At 37.0% G+C, this 24236-nt stretch overlaps 1 protein-coding gene across 2 annotated transcripts in view; it reads right to left on the bottom strand.

Annotated features, from left to right (window-relative positions):
• Positions 1-24236, bottom strand: part of ANK2 (ankyrin 2) — a 240546-nt gene that overhangs the window by 198047 nt on the left and 18263 nt on the right. For both annotated transcript variants that reach the window (XM_065877734.1, XM_065877735.1), the window contains exon 2: positions 7933-8034. In XM_065877734.1, coding sequence (XP_065733806.1) covers positions 7933-8034 — 102 coding nt within the window. The remainder of the gene's footprint in view (positions 1-7932; positions 8035-24236) is intronic.

Below are 24236 nucleotides of genomic sequence, written 5' to 3'. Positions count from 1 at the left end.
CAGCTCCCAGCACCACACCTACACTACTTCTTGGTCTCTTATCCCTAAACCCTTCTTTTTCCTGAACTATCCATGTTCTTAGCAAAGGCCAACTCCCCCAGTTGTGTACCAGGTCCCATCCCCTCTCACCTACCCTAGGACACCATCCAGCAAGTCTACCCTCTCTCTCATGCATCATTGATTTTTCCCTCTTCTGCTTCTTTTTTCCATTAATGAAACAAAAATGCTATAATTTATCTCATATTTTTTTTAAAAGCCTCTCTTGATCCTACCTCCTCTTCCAGCGACGTCCCCTGTTCTCTCCTTCCCGTTACAGAAAGAGACATTCCAGTAGTATCTGGTCTGCTCATTACCGACTGAATCAACTCCAGGCTTTCACCCCACCAGGCAACTGAAAATGCCTTTAACAAGTCATTAGCTACCACCACTTCACTACAGCATTTGTTCTGTTCTTCAGCTTATTTGATCAACAGCATTTTATAGGGTTGATCATTTCCTCCACCTGAAAATAACTCCTTCACTTGGCTTCCGGGACACTGCACTCCAGGGTTTCTTGCCACTTCTCTGGGCAACTCTTCCCCATTCCCCTTGCTGGTTCCTCCTCATCTTCCTGACCTCTAAGAGATGGAGGGTCCCAAGGCTCAGTCCTTGGACCTCTTCAATTTTTCATAAATTTTTCACTCACTGTTTTGGCAACCTTGTCCAGTTTCCTAGTTTTACATAACATCTATAACACTGAATGTTCCAAATAATAGATCTCTGGCCAAACTCTCTCCTCTGAACGCCAGACGCATCTATCCAACTACATGCTCAATATCTTGGATATCAACTAGACAAATCAAATTTAACATGTTCTCAAGTGACCTTCTGATTATTCCCTCAAACCCGCTCAAACCACAGTCTTTCCCATCCCAGTTAATGAAACGTTAGCCTGCATTCGTCTTGCGACCCCAGCCTTCATCTCTGACTCCTCCCATTTCCACTCAGCAATCATTCACTGTTACACTTAATCACGCTCTCCCACTCTCCTAGACGATTAGTTCACACCTTCTCTCTCCTCTCGGGTAATGAATCTTCCACCCTCATTATTCCCTTTGTGACCCCAGCCTTCATCCCTGACTCCTCTCTTTTGCTCTTAGACTACATGAAATCCATCAACAAAACCTATCAGCTCTATCTTCAAAATATATCCAGAATCCAACCACTTCTCACCATCTCTCCTGCCTGCTTACCTAGAATAGAGCACCTCATCTCTCACTGAAAATATGACAAAAAGTGTAATACTCCTTTGTAAAGTGTGATACTCCTAAAAAAAAAAAAAAAAAAGTGTGATACTCCTTTGTCTTGGTAAAGTATTTCAAAAGTGTTCCCTCCTTCTGCCCTTGCTCCCTTTCAGTCTAAGGGTGACTATTCAAACTTAAGTCAGCTTATGTCCCTTCTCTGCTAATCACTTCTCTTCTCTCGGAATTAAAGCCAAAGTTCTTAAAATAGCCTACATGCTCTCTGGTGCTGCCTTGGGCTCTCCCCGACCTCCTACTTCTCTTCCCCTCCCTCGTTTTACTCCAGCTACACTGGCTTCAAACACGCCAGGCATGCTCCCTCCTTGGGGCTTTCTCCCCATCAAGCCTTCTTCTAAGATATACTCTCTCCAAACAGTGCAGGGCTTCCTTGTTCAATTCCTTCAGGTCTTCCTCTGACCATCCTACCTCAAGTAACATGCTGCTCCCCTTCCCCTCCCTCTCCTTCCCCGCTACTATGTTTTTCTCCCTGTCATTTGCTTCCATCTCTCTTTCCAGATATTTTACTTTTTTCCTTGGTGACTGTCTCTCTCCTCTAAGGTTGTAGATTATAAGCTATATGAGGGCAGGGTTTTGCCTCTCTCTTCATGGCACCTAGGACAGTGCCTGCCACATAGTAAACACACAATACATGCTTGAATAAACAGATAAACAAATGGTAAGCCTGAGTTCAGACTGGCCGAAAGACTGCTATGATGATAAAATTTGAGATGACTTAAGGAGGTTTGAGTGGCTGCCTGGGAGTTATGTTTTAAAATCCACATCTTTTAGTCATAGAAAAAGAGCATTCAAGAGAATTCTTAGAATATAAATTGTTCTGTTCAATCTAAATCACATTAGCAGAGTACTTAAGAAGAGGAGCCTGGATTTCCCTGGTGGCGCAGCACTTAAGAATCTGCCTGCCAATGCAGGGCACGTGGGTTCAATCCCTGGTCTGGGAAGATCTCACATGCCATGGAGCAACTAAGCCCATGCACCACAACTACTGAGCCTGAGCTCTAGAGGTTGTGAGCCACAACTACCGAAGGCCGCATGCCTAGAGCCCAAGCTCCACAACAAGAGAAGCCACTGCAATGAGAAGTCCACGCACTGCAGTGAAGAGTAGCTCCCGCTCACCACAACTAGAGAAAGCTCGCGGGCAGTAACGAAGACCCAAAGCAGCCCAAAATAAATGAATAAATAAAAAATTTTTTAAATAAAATAAAAAAAGACAAAAAAATTTGAGTGAAGCTACCCTTGGCAATTTTTAAATGAAAGAAGATCTTCATAATCCTGTGTAGTTACACACAGAAGTGAAACTTTTCAGAGCTATGGACAAGTAGTTGAGGAAGTCTCTACCGGAATTACTTTACATTGGATAACTTATCAACATTGAAACTAAAAATTCTAAGTTCTCAAAATATTTAGCATACATTATTCAAATCCAACTTAGTGCTACTCAGTATAGAGCAAGAACTGGTATTAATGTATTGAAAAAAATCAGAGAATAATGCAGAATCCAGAAACAAGAGCACACATAGCCAGAACTAGACAGATGCAACACCTTTGGCTTCTTCTAAATGAGGGGTCAAAATAAGCTCATAGATATATAACAAGATTATTTGTACAAATATTTTTACCTCATTTAACTTGTTAGAAAACTATATATAGTTCATTCCATATTCCATTAATTCTATGAATTCAATTCTCAGTTATTCATTTTTGTTGTTTCTAGCATTTTTAAATGTCATTTCTGGCATTTTTAAAGAGAGGTCCAGACCAGATGGATCCAAATGGCATTTATAAAAAAGATTTTAGTTCCAAAAAAGATTTTAATTTAAAGAAACCCAGATAACAGTAACTGTTACCAAATTGCTACTAAACATGATATTTCCTAATTGGTGACACAGGCTACAATAATACCTTTTATGTTCTGTCCTGCCTATAAGAACCAGTACCACTTTTGCTAAAACTTAGGTTGAGAATCAATATAAAAATATTTGCTAATATTTATTGAATACTTGCTCTGTTAACCTTGTTTATAATATTGTAATCTTATGAACAATTACTAAATAAATGTAAAAAATAAGTATATATGAGTTTCAAAAATAGGGAGCAAACACTACGATTTATTCTCCTTTCTGAATGTACAAGAGATTAAAAGATAAATAAATACATTACCAGCTTAATCTTTTACGGAAAATGAAAGTTAACAAATTTGTAACTATTTGGGAAAAATATGAAAACAAAGTTTTTTTTTAAAGAATATTGTCTTGTGTCAAATTTATGAATTTTTCCCACGTCATTTAAACAATTAGAAGCCAAATGGTATTTTTCAACTAAATTTCACAATTCTCATGGTAGTTACGAGACCAATTTTATAAAGAAAAAGATTTTCATCCAAATTTCAGTTTAAGGAATCTTAGCACGCCAATACATGTGGTATTTTTGGAAAGTTGGTACAGCCCAGATTGCCTTTCATTGAGAAATACAACAGGGTACAGAAAATCCTGCTTTCTATGTTACATGACATAATGCTCCCCAGAAACTCAGGCTTATAAGCAAAATAGAGAATACTTTTTCTTTCCTTCTTTCATATGCCATATTAGCTTTGAGCTTTCACATATTTAGAAATAGCAGTACTTTGGCTGAAGAGTTGCCTCTTTTGCCCTCCTAGGTGTTTGGAAATTATATTCTGCTCTGTATTTTATTTGAGTTTTAGTAGTAATCCTGGTGGTGGTGCTCTTTGACTTAAAAGTTCCTTTAACTACATATTATGTTGATCTGAGGATGAATAAAGTCCTTTTTATATTAGCAATGGTAGATTAAAAATAAGATTCAAACATCTCAGGAAGACGTCCTCTAGTAGACGTCTTTTCACATAGAAAAGATTTGTATGTGCGAGACAGATCTGTGTGACCCTGGGGACATCACTTAACCACTTGTTGACTCAGTTTCTGCATTTATAAACTCTGGCGAATGCCTACCTTATAACATTTGTCTCTGCTGATTGATGAAACATCACACATAAAGCCCCCAGCACAAAGCCTGATACATAGCAACTAACTAGTTAACATTAGTCACTTCATTTCCCTAATCTCTATTTAATGTACATTCTTGAATGGTAATAATAAAGAACCAACACCAGACAACAACATTTACTTTCTACCTAGTAAACTCAGGTGACTGAGGAGAGTCAATCTCATACTTTGTGTGGAGGTCAATTTTAATTTTTCTGATTCTTGGTAGACATACACAGTAACTGCAATTAGAATAGGTACACCTTAGAAAGTCCTTTCATATTTCATATTTAATTTACACTTCAACTCGGTGGTGTAAGACTGAATGTATTATTACTTTCTTGTTTTAGCGGTTAGAAAAATGTCACTTTCTGAATTGAAATGACTTAACAAAAGTGGAGATGGAACTTGAACTGCTGGGCTCTAAGTTCTGTGTGGTTTCATGACATTTTGTTGCCTTCTCACAAAAATACATGTTCTTCCCCTTTATAGTAACATGCTAGTGGACAGTCGGCCACTACACGAAAAATACGTTAGGCAGCTAAAAACTTCTCAAAGTAACTCAAAAAGTGAGCTTGGTCAATAAAGCGAATAAGAATTGAGTATTTACTGCTGAGAGTTTATTTTTCTTTAAAAATAAACTCCAAGGTCTTTTATAAGATTAAGATATTTCTTATACTTTAGGGTGAAGTGGACTTGGTTTGACGGAGGTTAACTTTATTTTCCTTGGGTTCGTCTTTTGGTATCACTTACGATGATTTTACCAAATGAATTAATAGTTCTAACAGTTTCATTGCCTATTTTCCAGCATACTGCAAATTTAGAATGTTAATGAGTTGATATTAAAATTGGGGGAATGTATTTAATATACTTGAAAAAAGTCTAAAATAACATGTGAAGGGACTTCCCTGGTGGCCCAGTGGTTAAGACTCCGCACTTCCACTGCAGGGCCACAGGTTTGATCACTGGTCAGGGAACTAAGATCCCGCGTGCCATGTGGCCAAATAACTAAGTAACTAAATAAATAAAATTAACATGTTAAAAATTTTAAATATTTCATCTTCAATCTCACAGGTAGCTTTGGAAGAATTTCATTTAACTATAATCTATATAGGAATTTGGATGTTGTCTTAATCTTTTAAAGTAACTAATGTATCTAAACTTCAAATTATTTGTTCAAAAGAACACTAAAAACATATCAAAAAGAGATTCATAATGAAGTATAAGATGGATAAGAAATAGAGATGTAAAATATGAAGATTTTATATATTGGGATAAAGGAATTTACTCTTATTCCATAGGTCAGGGTCAAGAACTATGTAAGGTCTGGGATTTTATCTCACCTACAAGCTAAAAAGCTTAACTGCTACTATTTCCTGATACTGGTAGAAGACATGAGTCTCCTGGATCAGAGACAATGGACTTTATAGTTCATGGCAAAAGGAGCGGCTGAGTGTCAATATGTTGCTTACACCAGTTCCCTATGCCCCCCTCCCAATCCCATGCGAGTGACACACAGGACCAGTGATGGATGCCTGTGCGTGTCGTGGGTTATGTTAAAGAAGAACATTAACCTTGGGGAATTCACAGCTTTTAAAATAAGAAAGAACAAGCCTACTTCTTATCTAGAGGAAAAAGTTACCTAATCCCTCAAGGTTGCTCACTGCAATCACTACCCTGAGAAATGCTCCAGATAAAGAGCATACAGGGTCTTTCATTCTCGACACACACAAAAGAATATATAGGGATGCTCAGGGTGACAGCAGACTGGTATTCCCTACAGCAAACACTCAATATATTTTTTTTTAAATGTTGAACCTTCTTTTAATTTATTTATTTTTATTTTTGGCTGTGTTGGGTCTTCGTTTCTGCGCGAGGGCTTTCTCTGGTTGTGGCAAGCGGGGGCCACTCTTCATCGCGGTGCGCGGGCCTCTCACTGTCGCGGCCTCTCTTGCTGCGGAGCACAGGCTCCAGATGCGCAGGGTCAGTAGTTGTGGCTCACAGGCCTAGCTGCTCCGTGGCATGTGGGATCCTCCCAGACCAGGGCTCGAACCCGTGTCCCCTGCATTAGCAGGCAGATTCTCAACCACTGCGCCACCAGGGAAGCCAGCACTCAATATTTTTGATGCCACGGGAGTTACTCCTCTAAAGGATAAGAAATACTGCCATCGATGACAGTACTGCTTAAGCCAGTTACTCTTAAGAGGAGCAAGGAAAACCCTGCACCCTTTGCAAAAGGCTTCAGGTAATTTTTATACAACTATCTTACTGACCTAAGCACTGGAAGCCATAGAAAGTTTGGTAGTGAAAGGAGTGCCATAATCATATTTTTATTTTAGAAAGATGACTCAGGACATAGTGTGGAGATTGACCAGAGTGGACAAGGTGAAGACAGGACCTAATTAAGGAGGCTGTTACTGCAACCATGGTAAGTGACCATGTCGTGAGTTAGTGCAAATTTGTGGATGTAGAAGATGAACTGAAAAAGGAGTGCTAGACTGGCGTAGGGGAGAAGACAAGGGTGGAGAGCTGTTGGAACTAACATATTGGTGAGGAAACCAGCAGGTAGGAATTTGAGAGGAGAGTAAGTTTGAGTATGAAAAGATATCAGGTTGTTTTTGAAAAGCTGTACTTGAAAGATATACTAATTTCAGGCGACTATAGATGGAACGTAACTGGGCTCAATATATATCAGGATATATATCAATATATATCACAGGCATTCTATAGATGATTTAGAATCTGCCAATGAAATTCATTTCCTGTTAACTTAAAATTAGTCAGGATTATTCACTTCCCAGTCAGCTCTGTCTCACACACACACACACATACACACACACACACACACACACACACCACACCGATGTGCAACATTTAGCACACTATATTGAATATTGGAGTCCACTAGACACTTTAATTCATGGCATTAAAATCTTAGTAAAAAATAGCACAAAAATCTCAACATCACTGGGACCAAATAATATCCAAATGTATAATATTGTCTAAAGTCTTTAGCGAATGGATGTGATAAATAAATAATCCAAATACCTCATTTAAGCCAACAGTTGCAACCTCTTCTCATTCAAATTTATATTTTAAAACTAATTGGGGGGATTGTTTTGGTGGTCCTAGTCAGTGTAATAGAGCATAAAAAATAAATAAAGGCATAAAGTTGAAAAAAATAAAAAACTAATTAGGGGGAAAGGGAGGGATAATTTTGATTTTATCCTCTTATTTCTCTATCCCAAATTGTAACAATCAGTTACCCCTAAGTAAAAGGCATACAGCAAACAAGAAAAGAAGCCAGAGTCTGGATAACTAGTTGATGATAAACGAGAAGTAAAACATCGTTCTTGGTCAACATTCCAGCTCAGGGCAGCCCAGATTATTTCATAGGCAAAACTGAGGTTCAATTATTTTTGATCTATCTAATTTGCCAGCCTTATTAGCTCTAGATACAACCATATGAGGCTTCAAAAGTTGGTAAGGAAGAAAAACGGACTTTCATAATTCTGAACTGCTGCTATTTGGGTAAATTCAACAAGCACACGAAAAAAGCTGGGCTCTTGGAATGTATCTGCAGGTAATAAGAGTGTCTTCAATGTATAATACAGAGCCAGCGGCAGTGCTCTTACCTGGTTGCAGGTATTGATGTCTATGCCCCCCTTGAGATATTCCACTACTTTGTCTAAGTTGCCTGCTCTGGCAGCACGGAGGAAGCTTGCATTGCTGTCAGACTGTGAGAAAAAGAAAAGACCTTTAGTGAAATATTGATAAAATGAAAACATATCAAAGACAGAAACACAAGAATGTTTGCACCATGCATCAGAAAAGCTTCAGTTGCACTGTGTCCATTGACAGATGAAAGGATAAAGAAGATGTGGCACATATACACAATGGAATATTACTCAGCCATAAAAAGGAACGAAATTGAGTTATTTGTAGTGAGGTGGATGGACCTAGAGACTGTCATACGTGGTGAAGTAAGTCAGAATGAGAAAAACAAACACTGTATGCTAACACATATTTATGGAATCTAAAAAAAATTAAAAAAGGTTCTGATGAACCTAGGGGCAGGACAGGAATAAAGACGCAGATGTAGAGAATGGACTTGAGGACACGGGGAGGGGGAAGGGGAAGCTGGGATGAAGTGAGAGAGTGGCATGGACATATATACACTACCAAATATAAAATAGCTAGTGGGAAGCAGCCACATAGCACAGGGAGATCAGCTCGGTGCTTTGTGACCACCTAGAGGGGTGGGATAGGGAGGGTGGGAGGGAGACACAAGAGGGAGGGGATATGGGGATATATGTATATGTATAGCTGATTCACTTTGTTATAAAGCAGAAACTAATACACCATTGTAAAGAAATTCTACTCCATTAAAGATGTTAAAAAAAAACAAAGAAAACCTTCAGTTGCAAAATATTTCAATCCTGAGTTTAAAACACTGAATAATAATTCACAGTACAAGTCATCAACTTCACAGTATTTCTAGAGAGTTGTTTAAGGACATTAAAGTCAATAGGAAATACACTCTGCTATATTAAAGAGTATAAAAGAACAATAAAAATAATTATTACCACTTTGCTCCAAATCTTCAGCCACATTTGAAGATGAATTTACACTACCCCCAAATCCACTGTTATCCATACATTTTAGCTTCAGGAAGCTAGTGACTTTATACTGAGCCTAACGTCGAGCTAAAAAACAAATGAAATAAGGTACTGGGTTTCTTCTTTCTCTTCCTTTACTGTTTGGTTTTCAGATTTCCTCTGAGGGAGAGCACTGTGTATGGGTCACCTGACAGTCTGTCCTCATTATAAGGGAATAACAGAAAGCTCCAAGGATGCTTCGAGGAAAGCAGATAGCACCAGTTGGCAAGTGTGGACTGGGCCGATGCAAATTTTGTGATCCCAGTGATTTTGGAAAAACAAGATTAAATTTAAACCAGTTGACATAATACCAGGCTCAAATCTCTTGGTAAAGATGATCACTCTGGGTACAAATTGCTTTTTAAGTCCTCATCTTGCACCCATTCCTCTCAAAATCTGATTCTGGGAGAACAGTTGAATTTCCCCCACAAAAAGTCTCGGGGAGACTTCTCAAGAGATGTAGCCACAATCGCCCTGCCTCTCTGACTTGCTGACAAAGCCTGATTTTCAAAGCTTAACACAAGGATGATGATAAGCCTTCATTAGGTTCCAAGACACTGGCATCACTTTATAGTTCTTTGGGTGGTACAACATCTGACTACAGAGAAAATGGTAACATGAAAAGGGAGCTACTAGGAATTAAGATTCAGGTGGGGCAGCTCTTAATCCATCATTCTCCTCAGTAGGCTGCCCTGCCCTCTCTCGAAGAATGGACTTGGCCAGGGCCCTTGGCACGCTCTGTCAGGCCTATTTATTGTGACTGGTGATGACGTACGGAGATAGAAATGTAAGGGTTTTCTCTGGGAGTCTCAAATACAGAATTATTTGCATACCATTAAAATGATTTACACAGGGGAAGACTGAAAACCCTAGGACGAAATTACCTCATATTTAACCCAAAACCACAATGGCGTATAAATTTACAAATAATATAGGTAATTTCTGAGGATTTGAGAGGTATGACTGAAATCTACACATCTGGAATTCACGCTCGGAGTCCTGGTATGACTAACATCGCACTGTTTCTCCTCCCGCCTGCCCTGCTACGATGCCTCACGCTCCATCCTTCCTGAAAGCTGTGCCCATGGCAGGGTGCCCCAAGTATATCTGCAATGCTGCAGGGACTGAATTATGACTCATTTTTAAATGCCTATTCTATGAATGTATTTTGCGGCTTGCAGCAAATTCTAAATTCCAGGAAGATTTTCCACCTTCAGGTTTCTCACCGCAGTACTTAAAAGCGAAACATTAAACTCTGCATTAAATTCTGTCAATATCCCACAAGAAACATCACTTACTAAAAAACAACAAAAATTAAGTAATATTAGGTCACAGAAAGTATGACAAGGTTATTTCCCATAGATTTTTAAAATAAATCCACATGCTCTATACTATATTAAAGAGGATGCCTAGAAAATACTTCCATCTTATACATGAGGCTTCATAATTATAGGTAACATTTATGCGTGTTTACTGTGGGTCAGGCACAGAGCTAAGAAGTCATATGCATTTTATCATTATTACAATAATACTAGGAGAAAGGAACTATTATTACGCTCATTTAATAGGTGAGGAAAGAGGCTTGGCAAGTTTCCAAGGTCACATAATTTTTCAGTGAAGATTCAAGATTTAACCCATGTTTATCAGCCTCAAAGCTAGTCTTATCTGCTATTCTACCTCATCGCTGCAAAGTATCAAAGCAGATGTTAGTACAAATACCTAACCTATGAGCTATAAGTTTGTTTCACTTGTGATAACCTCAGTATGCCCTTGGTCTACATATTCGCTCTGAAAATCATGGCACTTGCTAAACAGAGTGGCTTAGCTGGAGAGGGAATTCTTGGCAGATGGCCCTAGCCTCAAATTTATCAGCCATCTATGCACCTAGAAAAATGAAGAGCTGGCTTGAGACAAACTGATTAGAAACATACTCACTTGGGAATAAAGAAAGAGATGGTAAAGTACACACTGCATTTAAAAGCCAGTTGACTGTCTCTCTCTACATGTCTAACATGACTAAACTCATGAACTAAGATCAGGGTGCTCTATCATTCTTGTAAAAAAAAAAAAAAAAAAAGAATGCCATGAACAAGTAGAGCCAGAAGGGAGCACCTGACCCTTTAGGGATGAAGAAACACCTGGAGACACCCTGTGAAAGCTTACAGAGGCAATTGTTGGTCTGAAGGGGGCTTCTGGCATCACGGAGGGGAATCTATTAGACCCTCTTAGAACCTTCTCTAGGGACAGTGCATGACATTGAGGATTGCTTTTGCTGTTACATAACAACAAGTTTTAATATCTATTTTTCTCTTTTCTGAATCAAACTCCTAAAAAGTAGAGGTAAGTCAAAGACTTACAGCCAGTCCCTGGAATTTTAGCAAAAAATGCTCCCAGTGCTTTGGAGGGGCTAGAGACGGTGGAAATGTAGCATCTGAGCCATCCTGCCAGGGACCTCTTCAACAGTTGAGTCACAGTAGATTTTGCTATAAGTTGGATTCTTCTAGAACCCCATTAAGGGATTGAGCTTTCCCAAAGTGAGAAAATGTATTAGAAATGCATTTTGCAAATGCAAATAAGTGTGTTATTATAAAACGGTTCCAGAGAATGCGTTTCAAGAACAAAATTCAAATGAGACTTCAAAATTTATATGTAGATACTGACATTTTGAAGGTTTAAAGTATAGACCAGCATGGAAGTATATATTTTTCTCCTACTCCCACATAAACACATGCAAACCCTATGCTACAAAGAGGTCAATCTGTGATTAAAGCTCTTGACACAAGAGCTTAGGATAAACAGCAGTCAGTCTGGTTACCTTCAATCAACACAGAGATAAAAGACGATTCAGGGACTCATGGTGAGAGATGCAGCAATTTTTACCATGCTATATTTCCCTCTGAGTATGACAAAAGTAAGAATTTAAAAATTAAAATTAGGTATTAGTAGGGGAGAAGCATGCTTTCAAAATAGACTGTTGTCTCTTGCCTCAACCAGGAGATTTCACACATAAAAAGTACAAGAAAGAGAAAATGAGGCAATAGCAATTCCTTTGGGGTAAAAGTCTCAGACAAATAGACTAATCTCTTTCTGCTTTGCTGCTTTAGGTCCCTAGAACTCTCAATCCTAAAACCAATTGTACTTATGCCTATAAAGTGTGACTCTGGACAAGGCATTCAAATGCTGAGCTCCACTTATTTTAATCTGCAACAGATGGATGTCATTAAAACTTGTCCCCTTTTCAACCTGAGTGTGGCATCTCAAGCCGAGAAAGAAAAATTTCCTCTTCAGTTCTTCTTGACACAGTTCTGTACATTTTTGATCAGAATGTTAGAAAAACAATACTTTCTCAGCATCCAGCAGGGTGGACATGAAAGGCAAGGAGGAATGTGCATTCACAGAGCCACATTATGTCCTAAATGAGTGCTTCCCCGAAGTGTCCAGGGGCACACTCACAGAGATTCATGAGCTTGCTCCCAGATTTTGTAAAACTTCTATGCTTACAGTTTAGTAACAACCTAAGAAGGAGAATATAAGCATGTTCCAGGTCATCTAGATGGCTACCCTTTAACTGAGTACAACCATATAATTTTGACATATGCCTTTGTGTTTACAATTCAGTGCATAACAGTTGAAATAGGGATGGAATATAGACAGATGCATGGGATGCAAAATATTTTGCCATGGGACAGAGACTGATCAGACAATCTGGCCATCATACAAGGTAGGATGTACCAAAAGAACCTGAGCACAGCACTCAGTAGCACATTAAAGCTTCAAATAACAACAGGCTCAGATGCTATCTTTGTAGGGTCCAACTTACCTGGACTATTACCAGTGACTGTAACAGAAAATCCAGAGTAAAATGTTTTTCAGTTCCCAATTGCAGCTTTTACTGGATTAGGTACACATCTTTACCACAATACTAATTTCATCTCCAAGTAAATGAAGAGAGCTTTAAATGATTATCAAATGGCATGCCATTAAAATTGGCATTGGCAAAGTTCTCTAATCACTTTAACTATTCTGAAGTAGGAAACAAAACCTTAAATGTATTAATAATGCTTGTACAACATGCTTATAAAAACGTACACTCTATATTATTTTCATTGAAGTCAAATTCAGAAATGTATTATAGAAATCTGAGGTTAAATCTTTTTACTGTTAAATCCAACATCTGTGATTTAGTTTTAGACAATCCTATCCATTCGATTACATTGGTGTTATCTATTTGAATAATACTAGTTTTGTAGTTCTGTTCATGCTTAATTTGTACAACTTTCTTTTTAGTAATGGTCTAAGAGTTTAAGGAATTTTATGTAGTTTTATTTTTGTACTTAAATTAATGCTATAGGGCATTCCCTGGCAGTGCAGTGGTTAGGACTCCATGCTCTCACTGCCAAGGGCCCAGGTTCAATCCCTGCTCGGGGGAAATTAAAATCCCACAAGCCTCACAGCACGGCCAAAAAAAAAAAGTCTTTTTTAATTAAAAGAAAAATAAGTTAACACTACAATAAAAATAACAGCACTGGAGGTCACAAACTTTTTTTATACTTCAAAAGAGAGGAATACATTATTCAAGTTTGAGAAGCAGGCATCCTCTAGTGTGAGTCAGCCACCAGCCTCAACTACCCTAGGGAGTGACATGGGGCACCTCGCCTCACAGCCTCTGGCTTATCCTGTACCCTCCACAAATATTTGCTGACTGATTAACCATAGGAAAGCACATGCTCCTTGTGGAATTTAGGGAATTTGCTTATTTTCTTAGGATGCAGTCATTCCTTTGTAAAAACAGGGTCATTTACCTGCCTACTCCAAGATCCACATTTTTATAGTAATACAAAATAAATAAAATATATTAAAATCACTTGAGGGGAAAACCTTTAATATATACATAATGAAATAAGGGATATTTCTACAATTCCTTAGGTCTTTTCCTAGGAATGTTGGATAAGTTAAAACCATGTCCAGCAAATCACGAGTTGTATGATCTTGAGTCTTTGTGGGTCTTAATTTCCTTATCAAAAAATAAATATATTTTATAGAGTTGCTGGGAGAATGAAATAAGATTTGAAGATGCTTAGCTCAATGACAGGCACAGAGGACCCTGACCGAGATTTTTTAATAATTGTAGTTTTTCTTATAAATGATAAAGGCAAAACAACAATGAGAAATCAAAGGATAGATGCATACACATTATCTTCTTTAAATAAAAAGGTTGTTGCCAGAAGACCAGAGTGTTTAAAAATATTATGCTGTGTGCAGGTACAAAAGGACAAAAAAGAAAGCAGAACTGGGTGTGGTCTGTCTCCAAAGATGAAGATTTTACAAAACACCCTCTTTGTGATATATGAATGCTTTCACTTAAATAATCATACTTTTGTATAGGGACTGCTGGATTGTTTAAATGTTTTAGCTCTTTTAGTAGCTCAAATTGTTATCACTATCTTGTCATAAACCAAAAATTGGGGGGCAACTGAGAACCGCACACTAGATGTACTGAAATATTTCAGAAAGAAGTCCACAAGTTGCCTTCCTGCAGTTAGAACATATAAATGACCAGTAAAACACTTTATACCACGAAATCCTACTTAATTTCAATTCAGCTGGACACTAATAACAAAAATTGCTATAAACCATATGTTTGTACACTGTAGCTCAACCATGCTGATTAAGCTCCATTTTTAGCATCATTTCAATAGGTCTTTACACTGCTATTAAATGGGAAATGCAGAAGGAGCTATGATCTTCAGAAAGAAATAATGCCATTTCTCTAAAGACTGTTCCTACTTCAGTGACCTATGTTTTAAGAAAATTGGTTCAGGCATAGGTGTTCCTATTTTACTTTTAAAATGTTACTTAACAGACTTCCCTGGTGGTCCAGTGTTTAAGACTCTGTCCTTCCAGTGCAGGGGGTGCGGGTTCGATCCCTGGTCAGGGAACTAAGATCCCACATGCTGCATGGTGAGGTCAAAATAATAATAATAATAATGAAATAAATGTATTTTTAAAAATAAATAAAATAAAATGTTACTTAAGATAATTAATGATTAACACAGAAAATATCAAAACAATAACTAAATTCTTCCTGCATATTTTAAGCAAATATCTTTTTGATATGTGAGATCATTTGAAATTACACTTTTATATAAAGACAAAGTTTGTTTTCCCTTAACTTAGTGTTACACTTTGACACTGATTATTCACTAGCATGCTAAAATTATTTCATTATCGGTTGTTGGAAGCCATCCTGGAGTCCCTGCGCCATGACAAAGTCATGATGCAATCAAAGGCAGGACTGCGAAGCAGCACTGTGCCAGGACAGTGGACTACATCTCTATTGATTTGTTTGGCTGTGTTAAGCTTATATATGGAAACAGCACAAGGGGGATTTGCGCCCAGGGTTAGGAAAATGAGAAAAACTACTACCCCCCCCCCCACTATTATTGTCACAAAATGGAAAGTACCTATTTCGGCCCCAGGAAACTGGGAACGCAATACACAATCTGGAAATACAGCGATGTTCCTATGGAAAACACCCCCAACTGAACAACAGTGGCCCCTACGAAGGGGCTGTTGATGATTTTGCTTTCATATGGGTCCACTATAAAGAAAGGTTAATACTCTGGCAACAATTGGCGGATGATAAACGGGAGCGTAGGAGGTATTGTAAGTGCTACTAGTGGAGTCAGGTACACAGGAACTGTAGGATATATTGTAAATATTTTCAAGGCACTATTCAAAAAGCTTGCTCATGCAGAAAGAACACGAAGATTGCACTTCTGTAATAAAGACTTACATAATAGCTTGGCTTAACTACTAGAAAATAACCTGCAACTAATGAGAACTTGGGGAAGTATCTTGTTAGTACATCTAGAAACTGGGGACGTTTTCAGAAAACTGATAAAAATATTTTGAGGTTAGAACATGTTGAGATTTTGTACATGATGATGAAACCTGCCTACATATAAATACCTGCTCTGAAAAATAAATTTGAGCTTGATGTGCTGACATCTACAAAGGGTGTCAGGTCTTATTTCCTTCGCCGACGCCGTCCATCCCTCAGGTTTCCCTGGACTCGTTGGAGCTAGACTCCAACAATCAGTGTCTTCCCTGAGATTATCATCCATGAAAAGAAAAACTGCCTATAGCATACCAATTCCAACCCTTTCAAAGCATTAAGAATATTTTGCAATACTATGTAGAGATTCATGAATCCCTTGTACAATTCTTACGCTTCAAAAAAGAGTCAATCTAGAATATTACATAGCAGTGGGAACAGAAGTGAATGAACCATATCCACATGGAACATCGACAGATCTCACACAAAAAAAAGGCTAAGCAAAATTAGTCAGACCCAAAAAGGACATCTTTATGATTCCATTTATTAAAGTTCAAAAACTGACAAAACTAATCTATACTGTTAGAAGTCAGAATAGTAGTTTCTGGAAGGAGGCAGAAAGGGCCTTCTGGTTGCTGGTAATATCATAGTTCTACCTGCTCATTCTGGGTGTTGTTAAATGGGTATGTAAATTTTGTGAGAAATATCAAGATAAACAATATAATTTATGCATTTTTCTGTATGTTTGTTATAATTAAATGAAACATTTACTTTAAAAAGACGGCAACACTGAAAAATAAGTTGTTCCTAACTTACACAATAGTGACAAAAATCACTGAAGAGTAAATAGATGAAAAAATTAGTATTCAAAACAGCATCTTTTTCTTACTATGGAGGCAATTTTTCTAAGGCAGACTATTCATATCATGCAAGGCTTTTAATGAAAATTTGATTTGCATATATTTAAGGTGCTACACAGTCTAAGAGAAAATGCAGGCTACTAAATGCCCACGGCTTTGTGCTTGAACTCCGAAGAAGGTTGTTGCTAACTCAAATTCTACAGCATCTTTTTATTATACTGTACAAATAGTACTCCTCTGGTCTTCAAAAATATTTACTACAAATCCAAGAAGACCAGGTCTGGTTCAGAGATCTCGGTTGTTACGTCTTCTGGGATAAATATAAGTAAGTTCTAAGACACAATTTTATACCTTAAAAAAATTTCTGTACACTCACTTTGTGTCACTCACTTTTCTGAAAACTGAATCAAAATAATAATGTGATGATATCTTTCTCAATAAATTAGAAATACTGCAAGAACACAAAACTAGTAGGAACAAAAACCCTAAATCAGAAAAAAAGTTGTGATATATATTTGATAACTATTTTATACTTCAGATTCCCTGTGATTTTGAAATTTTTAAATGCTTATATATTTTTATAGATATTCATTTTAAAATAATTATTGAACAGAAGAAATAGGAATTCCTAAGTTAGTATGTTATGAGACAGTAAAAGTCTAACTTGCAAAGTAACTGTTCTGCTGACATGAGTTTGGTTCCATAAGATGTTTCTACAACTAGGCTCAATTCGAAGATATCAATACAATGAGACATTAAAACTTTCACTAAAATGAGAACTTTTACAGAGATAGGTAGAAACTTTCTTAAGTTTCTTAAGTTAACTTGCTTACATCTCAGTTTCCTACTGAACAATATCATAAGTTGAAAATTTAAGCAACTTCTCCTAAGGCAGGGAAATCAACAAGTTTTGATTACTTGTATTCTAGACATATGTTCTGCCTACGACTCCAAAACACCTACAGAACTCAGAAGTTCTGTCACAAAATAAAACACATCAATTTTTTTCTGAATTTAAATGGGAAAATGGTAAATTTGTAGATGGAAATATCTGTGGCTCCTCCACAACATTTACAAATCTAAGAAAATCAGAATAGTGAGGGAAACATTTTGCTGTCACTGTAGGTCAGACATCAGATTAAATAATTGGAGGTTCATCTTAAAAATTTAAATTGAAGAACACTGCAACTGAATGCTTCAGATTGTCTCAAAGGATAAGATACTCTTTGAGAGGCTTCAGTTACATCAACAGATTTTTCTTTTTAATATCTTTATTGGAGTATAATTGCTTTACAATGGTGTGTTAGTTTCTGCTGTATAACAAAGTGAATCAGCTATACATAAACATATATCCCCATATCCCCTCCCTCTTGTGTCTCCCTCCCACCCCTCTAGGTGGTCACAAAGCACTGAGCTGATCTCCCTGTGCTATGCGGCTGCTTCCCACTAGCTATCTATTTTACATTTGGTAGTGTATATATGTCAATGCCCCTCTCTCACTTCATCTCAGCTTACCCTTCCCCCTCCCGTGTCCTCAAGTCCATTCTCTACGACATGAACAGATTTAAGACATTATTGCTTTGGTTAGGTAAGCACCTTAATGATTGCTTTAGCTATTAAACTATTTATCAGGAGTTAATATTTCTTCCTAAAGAGCTTATCATGCTTTGAGAAAATGGCATATGATTAGGAGATTATGACACCCCACTTTCATCACTCGTTCCTCTTGAGGTAGAAGTATCTTGTCACACCATGGTTTAATGTCATATACAACCACTAACACTATTGGGTGAACTGATACATTTGAAAAGTTCTGCTTTACCTTTTTTTTTTTGACTTTTTAAAAAAGTTTTTTACTGGGGTATAGTTGATTTACAATGTTGTGTTACTTTCTGCTGTACAGCAAAGTGAATCATATACATATACATGTATCCACTCTTTTAGATTATTTTTCCATATAGGTCATTACAGAGTACTGCTTTACTTTTTATGTTCAAAATGTTGACAATGCAAAGACAAGCAAAATATTCCACAAATCTTATACTAAATATTATACTTTCTCTATAATATTCCCTAATATTTTCAATAGCTAAAGTAACATGGATATCTGCATTTAACATGCCAACAATAAAAATAATGAAAATCTAGAGCTCCACAATAGAAATTTAATAACACATATCACATCTATATAGGATTGAATTCTAAACGGTTCTCTATTATTGCTTTGGGATCTCCAACTGGTTTTGTGTGTAAAATAATGAAGCATTATTTTTAAAACAATCTGTATCCGAGGTCTAATATCTTTCCTAATTTTCAATGAGCTGGACATCTCTGTAAAAATGTTCTGCCAGCATCATAAACTCAAATGAACATGGGCCAAAACATGGAAGAGCTTATCAAGCTTTTATGCTGTGTACACAAATCTCCAAAGGAATTTGCCTTTGGCCCACAGCTGGCCATAGAAAGAGTAGGTTTTATAAATGAATAATAACCTACTATAATAATACTTGGGTCAGGAGAAAAAAGAGAGACCTTTTGATATAATTTGGCAACAATAGTTTATTTAATGCTTTCTTTAAGAAATCTTCTCTACAGGAAACTCTTCATTCCCTGACTAATCAGTGTGTTAAAATACTACAGGGCATTTGGAGGGAAAGATATATTAGAGTTTATCCCACTGCTATACTTAAGTATCAGGATAAATGGAACTGAATTCGGTTTTAGTCTCCTTTGAAGGCCTTTAGAACTGTCAGGATATGAAAAAACCAAACCCAACCAAGTGAAAATATCTTTCATCAATTCTTTATTATGTCAGGCATCCGACAGTGTTAATTTACTATTGCCCCCTTGAGGTAGGCACCGAATTTCTATCCCCATTGGTCTGATTATTCATCTTCAGACCATCTGCTCTGAAGCAGACATCACTCAAACAGAAGCAGCTTCGTGACACAGCACAGATGAGGCGCTGACCGCAGCCCCACATACCGCACACACTAAACAGTAGACTGTTTCTCTTGCATCCAATTATTCAAGATGCAACAACAAGAAAATACGCTCTTGCAATGAAAGCTTCACAATGGCTTACCTCATTATATGACCACTATTTTAAAAGAACTTGCATGTATTTTTGTATCCTTACACTGTTGATTTTAGTGTAGCCCTGTTAACATGCACATGGAAACAGAGAAGGGCTTTCTGTTTACCACAGTTCAGTGTACATCTGTAGTTGTCAGTCAGATGGATTTTCTAGGGGGTATCACTTAATTACAGCTCAGCAAACGCACACAGTAACAACCTGACTGTACTTGTTTAAATGTAATTCTGAACTCATACTGTTTTCAAAAAAGACTAATTTAGAAAAAAATGCATCAAAACTGAGCTGCTAACTCAATTTTTTTATTTTACTTTTTTGAGTGCATAAGTTCTGCAATATTAATGTCTACTCCAGAATAAATAAGAATTTGAATTCATCACTTTCTAAAAAAAAAAGTGATTCAAGATCACTTTTTGTCCCAAGACAATATTTTAATTTTATAGGAATAATAGGCCCAAGAACTCTATTTGTGCCACCCTTGGAGTTTCTATGTTTTTGGAAATATTTCTAATTACTGGGTGTCAGAAATTTGAGCATGAAAATCATGTTGTTTATTAGAAATAATCTGTGTCTCTAGTCCCTTTGGTTAAACTGCTATTAAGTTCATTGTCATCTGTAAAATGCAAAAGCCCTTCTTTCTAATGTGCATATAATTTTTGAGAAGTTGTTTATTCAACCCATTCTCCCCAGTATGTGGGTCCCAAAGGAGCATGCACAGTTTTCAGACTCTTTTGCACATTTCTGATGATCTACATGGAAAGCAAAATTGTAATTCTCAAAAAATCTGCATCATCCTAAATGTAATATGGAAAATCATTTTTACATTCATTTCTTGACCCTCACCATGCTGGTCCTTGATGAATGTCAACAGACCTGTTAAAAATTAAATTAAATTTTTTAAAAACCTAAAGAATATGCAACATGTATGCTGTATAAGAAGTAAATAACTTCCAGTTTGACTCACTTTATTCACTTGATTAAATTTCTGAAAAGATCTATAGTTGTACCTATCTAAACGTGTACATATTGGAAAAATCACAGCTTCAGGGGACTTCCCTGGTGGTGCAGTGGTTAAGAATCTGCCTTCCAATGCAGGGGACACGAGTTCAATCCCTGATCAGGGAACTAAGATCCCACATGCTGTTGCAGGGCAACTAAGCCCACGTACCACAACTACTGAACCCGCACACTCTAGAGCTCGTGTGCCACAACTAGAGATAAGCCCGTGCGCCACACCAAAAGATCTCGCGTGTCACAACGAAGCTCCCGCATGCCACAAATAAGACCAGACATAGCCAAATAAATAAATAAATATATTTTTTAAAAATCATAGCTTCAGTTTGGAAAAAAGTGAAAATAAATTAGTCAAACAACAGATTATTTTGATAATAAATATTATATATAGAATGGCTAAACGGCAAGGTCCAACTCTATATAGCATAGGGAACTATATTCAGTATCCTGTAATGAACCATAATGAAAAAGAATATATATACTATATATATACATGAAACTGTCACTTTGCTATACACCTGAAACTAACACAACATTGTAAATCAACTATGTTTCAATACAAAATAAATTTTTAAAAATTAGTTAAAATAATTTAACCAGCTCTTAACAACCAGGCTAAGACAAATTTTTGGAAGCACCTATTGTATGCCCGGCAGTGAGCAAGGGATTAATGTAGAAAAAATAAACATGATCCATCCCCTCAAAAGATTTTAAGGTCTGCATTAAAAAAAATTTTTTTAGCTGCAACGTAGTCCATGAATTAGATAGAAATGGGTAAAAGTGGATCCAGGGAGATCCATTTAGAGACAGTAGTCCAAGGAATGAGATCCATTTAGAGACAGTAGTCCAAGCAACAGATGCTTGTTTTGTTTTACAAATAGATTTTACATTTAGATATAGAGTAGGAATAGCAACATAGTATTTTATAAAGTTCCTGGTGATAAGTTAGGTGGAAAACATAGCAGGCACAGGGACTAATGAGTGCAACATCATAGTGGTAGGAAAGAACACAGTATGAAGAAAATTATAAGTAATGCAGTGTGTGTGAATTATAAAGATCGTGTTGGAAATGAGAAAAGTAAAAGTCTCAAAGTAAGGCAGGGCCCAGACCATGAATGTTCTTATATGCCGTCATAAGAAGGCTGAGCATTACCCTCTAAGTGAAAAGACAGGAAAAGCCAAGATCAGAATACTGTTTCAAAATAATCACCCTATAACATATGGAAGATGAGTTAGAGGGGAGCCTGTGAGACAATCTGGGATACTATTGCAACAGTTCTGGTGAGCAGTATATCAGGGACAGCAATGTGAAAAAAGTAACGATTTGTCATAGATGTAGGGAAAAGAAGCTATAAAACTTGGGGAAATTGAATTTAAGGGTTTATGGAAAAGAAATTAAGGAAAATTTGGCAACATCTAGCTTTGGCGTGTAATGAGCGACATTACTAATCAAGACCAGAAATCTGGGGAAACAGAATACCCTAAAATTGGAGAGAATAGCTTGGTTTTGGTCTGGTGAAATTTGATGTGCTATCACGGCATGGCAGTGTGTTGAGAATGCAAGACTAAAAAATCCAGGAGAGGATGTGGACTACCGACAGAGGCCACAGCAATACTGGTTTTTGCTTCATTCCTTACCATTTCTCTGTCAATAAAACTCCTAGGAATAGGGAAGCACTTCTTGTATTGCCTCTGGAAGCAAATACTGTTGACCTATCAACATCTTGCATGAAATGCCAGGAAGTGCTGATAAAATAAAAAATTGCAAGATCTATGTATACTGCAGTATATGTGTATACTTATACACCAGTGAGACTAAAACAGATGTCTGTACAGGAGATTTCGCATGAGCTCAGAATACTAATTTCATGCAGCTGACATTTCCCTATTAGACCAGGGTACAACTGAGCTATTGCTTTATCCACAATGGATGTGACCTGCTGTAACTTTCTAAATTTACCCTTGTGCTATGAACTGCAATTGTCTTGACTAGTTTGAGCTATTCAATTCTAACTCTATGCAAGGTAAAGAGCTTCCGTAACTTTACAATGAAATGTAAAAAGAGGATGGAAAACTGGCTTTAAAAAGGAATGTGTTAAATTAATTACAGTACATGACACATGGCAGTGGAAAAAGACGAGCAAATCAAGTATTTGTAGCGTGCACTGCCTTTTTTCTTTTTTTTTAACATTTTAGCTTATACTACAAAATCCCTCAGTTGGAAATCAGTCAATAAAAACCCCTCTGGTTATTACTGCATTTCAGAGAATATGTGAACTTCTTCTAAGGCAGCTATCAAAACAAATTCTTGGTTTGTTGGGGTAAGAGCATTGGCATCAACTCCAAAGAGAATTTTGAAAAGTAAGGAAACTCAAAATTTAAACATAACTAAAAACAAAAATAGGGTTAATTTATCTCATGAAACTAAGCTTTGGTTCAGATGCCCAGGACCATTTTTTTAAAAAATCGGGCTTAAGCCAGCCAGGTTTAATGAGAAATGGAGAATTCTCTGTTAGTTGTTTTTTTATTATTTGACTTCTACGAGAAGTTGTATTAAGTGGATCTATGGGTGTATTTCCCAGAGGCTTGGGATAACTTCTTCACAACACCCTTCCAACCTACCCTTCTCCCCTCAAGTTTGACCAAGTTCCTTTACTCTGGGGTCCCATAACACGCTGAGAATTCAGTCATTCATAAAGGCTTGTTGACTACTAGTTATAAGCACAACACTATACTAGATATTGTGAATGGCTCTAGCAGGATCCCCAAATTATCTGTTTACACATGTATCTCCCCAGCTAGCCTGGCCCTCCAGGATAGATGAGGCCATGACTTCCTCACCTTTGTGTCTCCACTGCCCAGCACAGGGCCCAACACAGAGTAGATCAATAAATACTTGTGGAAATAAAACAAAATAAAGGAAGAAGTTCAACAAAGTGAAGGTGTACAAATAGGCACACGAAGCAGCATTGGTCTGTATGAATTAAACTAGTGAAAAGTTTGGTGAATCAAGTAAATTTTTGCAGACTTACTAAATTTAAAAACTTGATTTAAAATCCTGATTAGCAAAATTTATACTTGTTATGTTAATTCTATTAGATAACCACAATAAAACCAAATCCTGTCTAACTCTTCCTAAGGGTAAGTGAATAAAGAATAATGGATCAGGATGCCTGCCGTCTGTATAATTATTATCTTACAGTTGAAATCATGGGAAAATGACTATACTTATCAATGGAATTGATTAGATAGGCTATGGAACTCAACATTCTCTGACCTTAATTAGTTTAACAGATAATTGCCAACTCTGACATTAGTAATGAAATTAAACATAGAAAGAAATGGTATCATACTGATACTGACTACACAGAACCATTAGTATCCTGTTTCTCAGAAATAAGAAACTATAATTTTGTTCTTTTCTGGGGGAAAACTTTACATAGAGCAATAACATAAGCTTTTATTATTGTATAAA

This window comes from Phocoena phocoena, chromosome 5, assembly GCF_963924675.1.
Source record: "Phocoena phocoena chromosome 5, mPhoPho1.1, whole genome shotgun sequence".
Lineage (NCBI taxonomy): Eukaryota > Metazoa > Chordata > Mammalia > Artiodactyla > Phocoenidae > Phocoena > Phocoena phocoena.
This window is presented reverse-complemented; position numbering and strand designations above follow the sequence as displayed.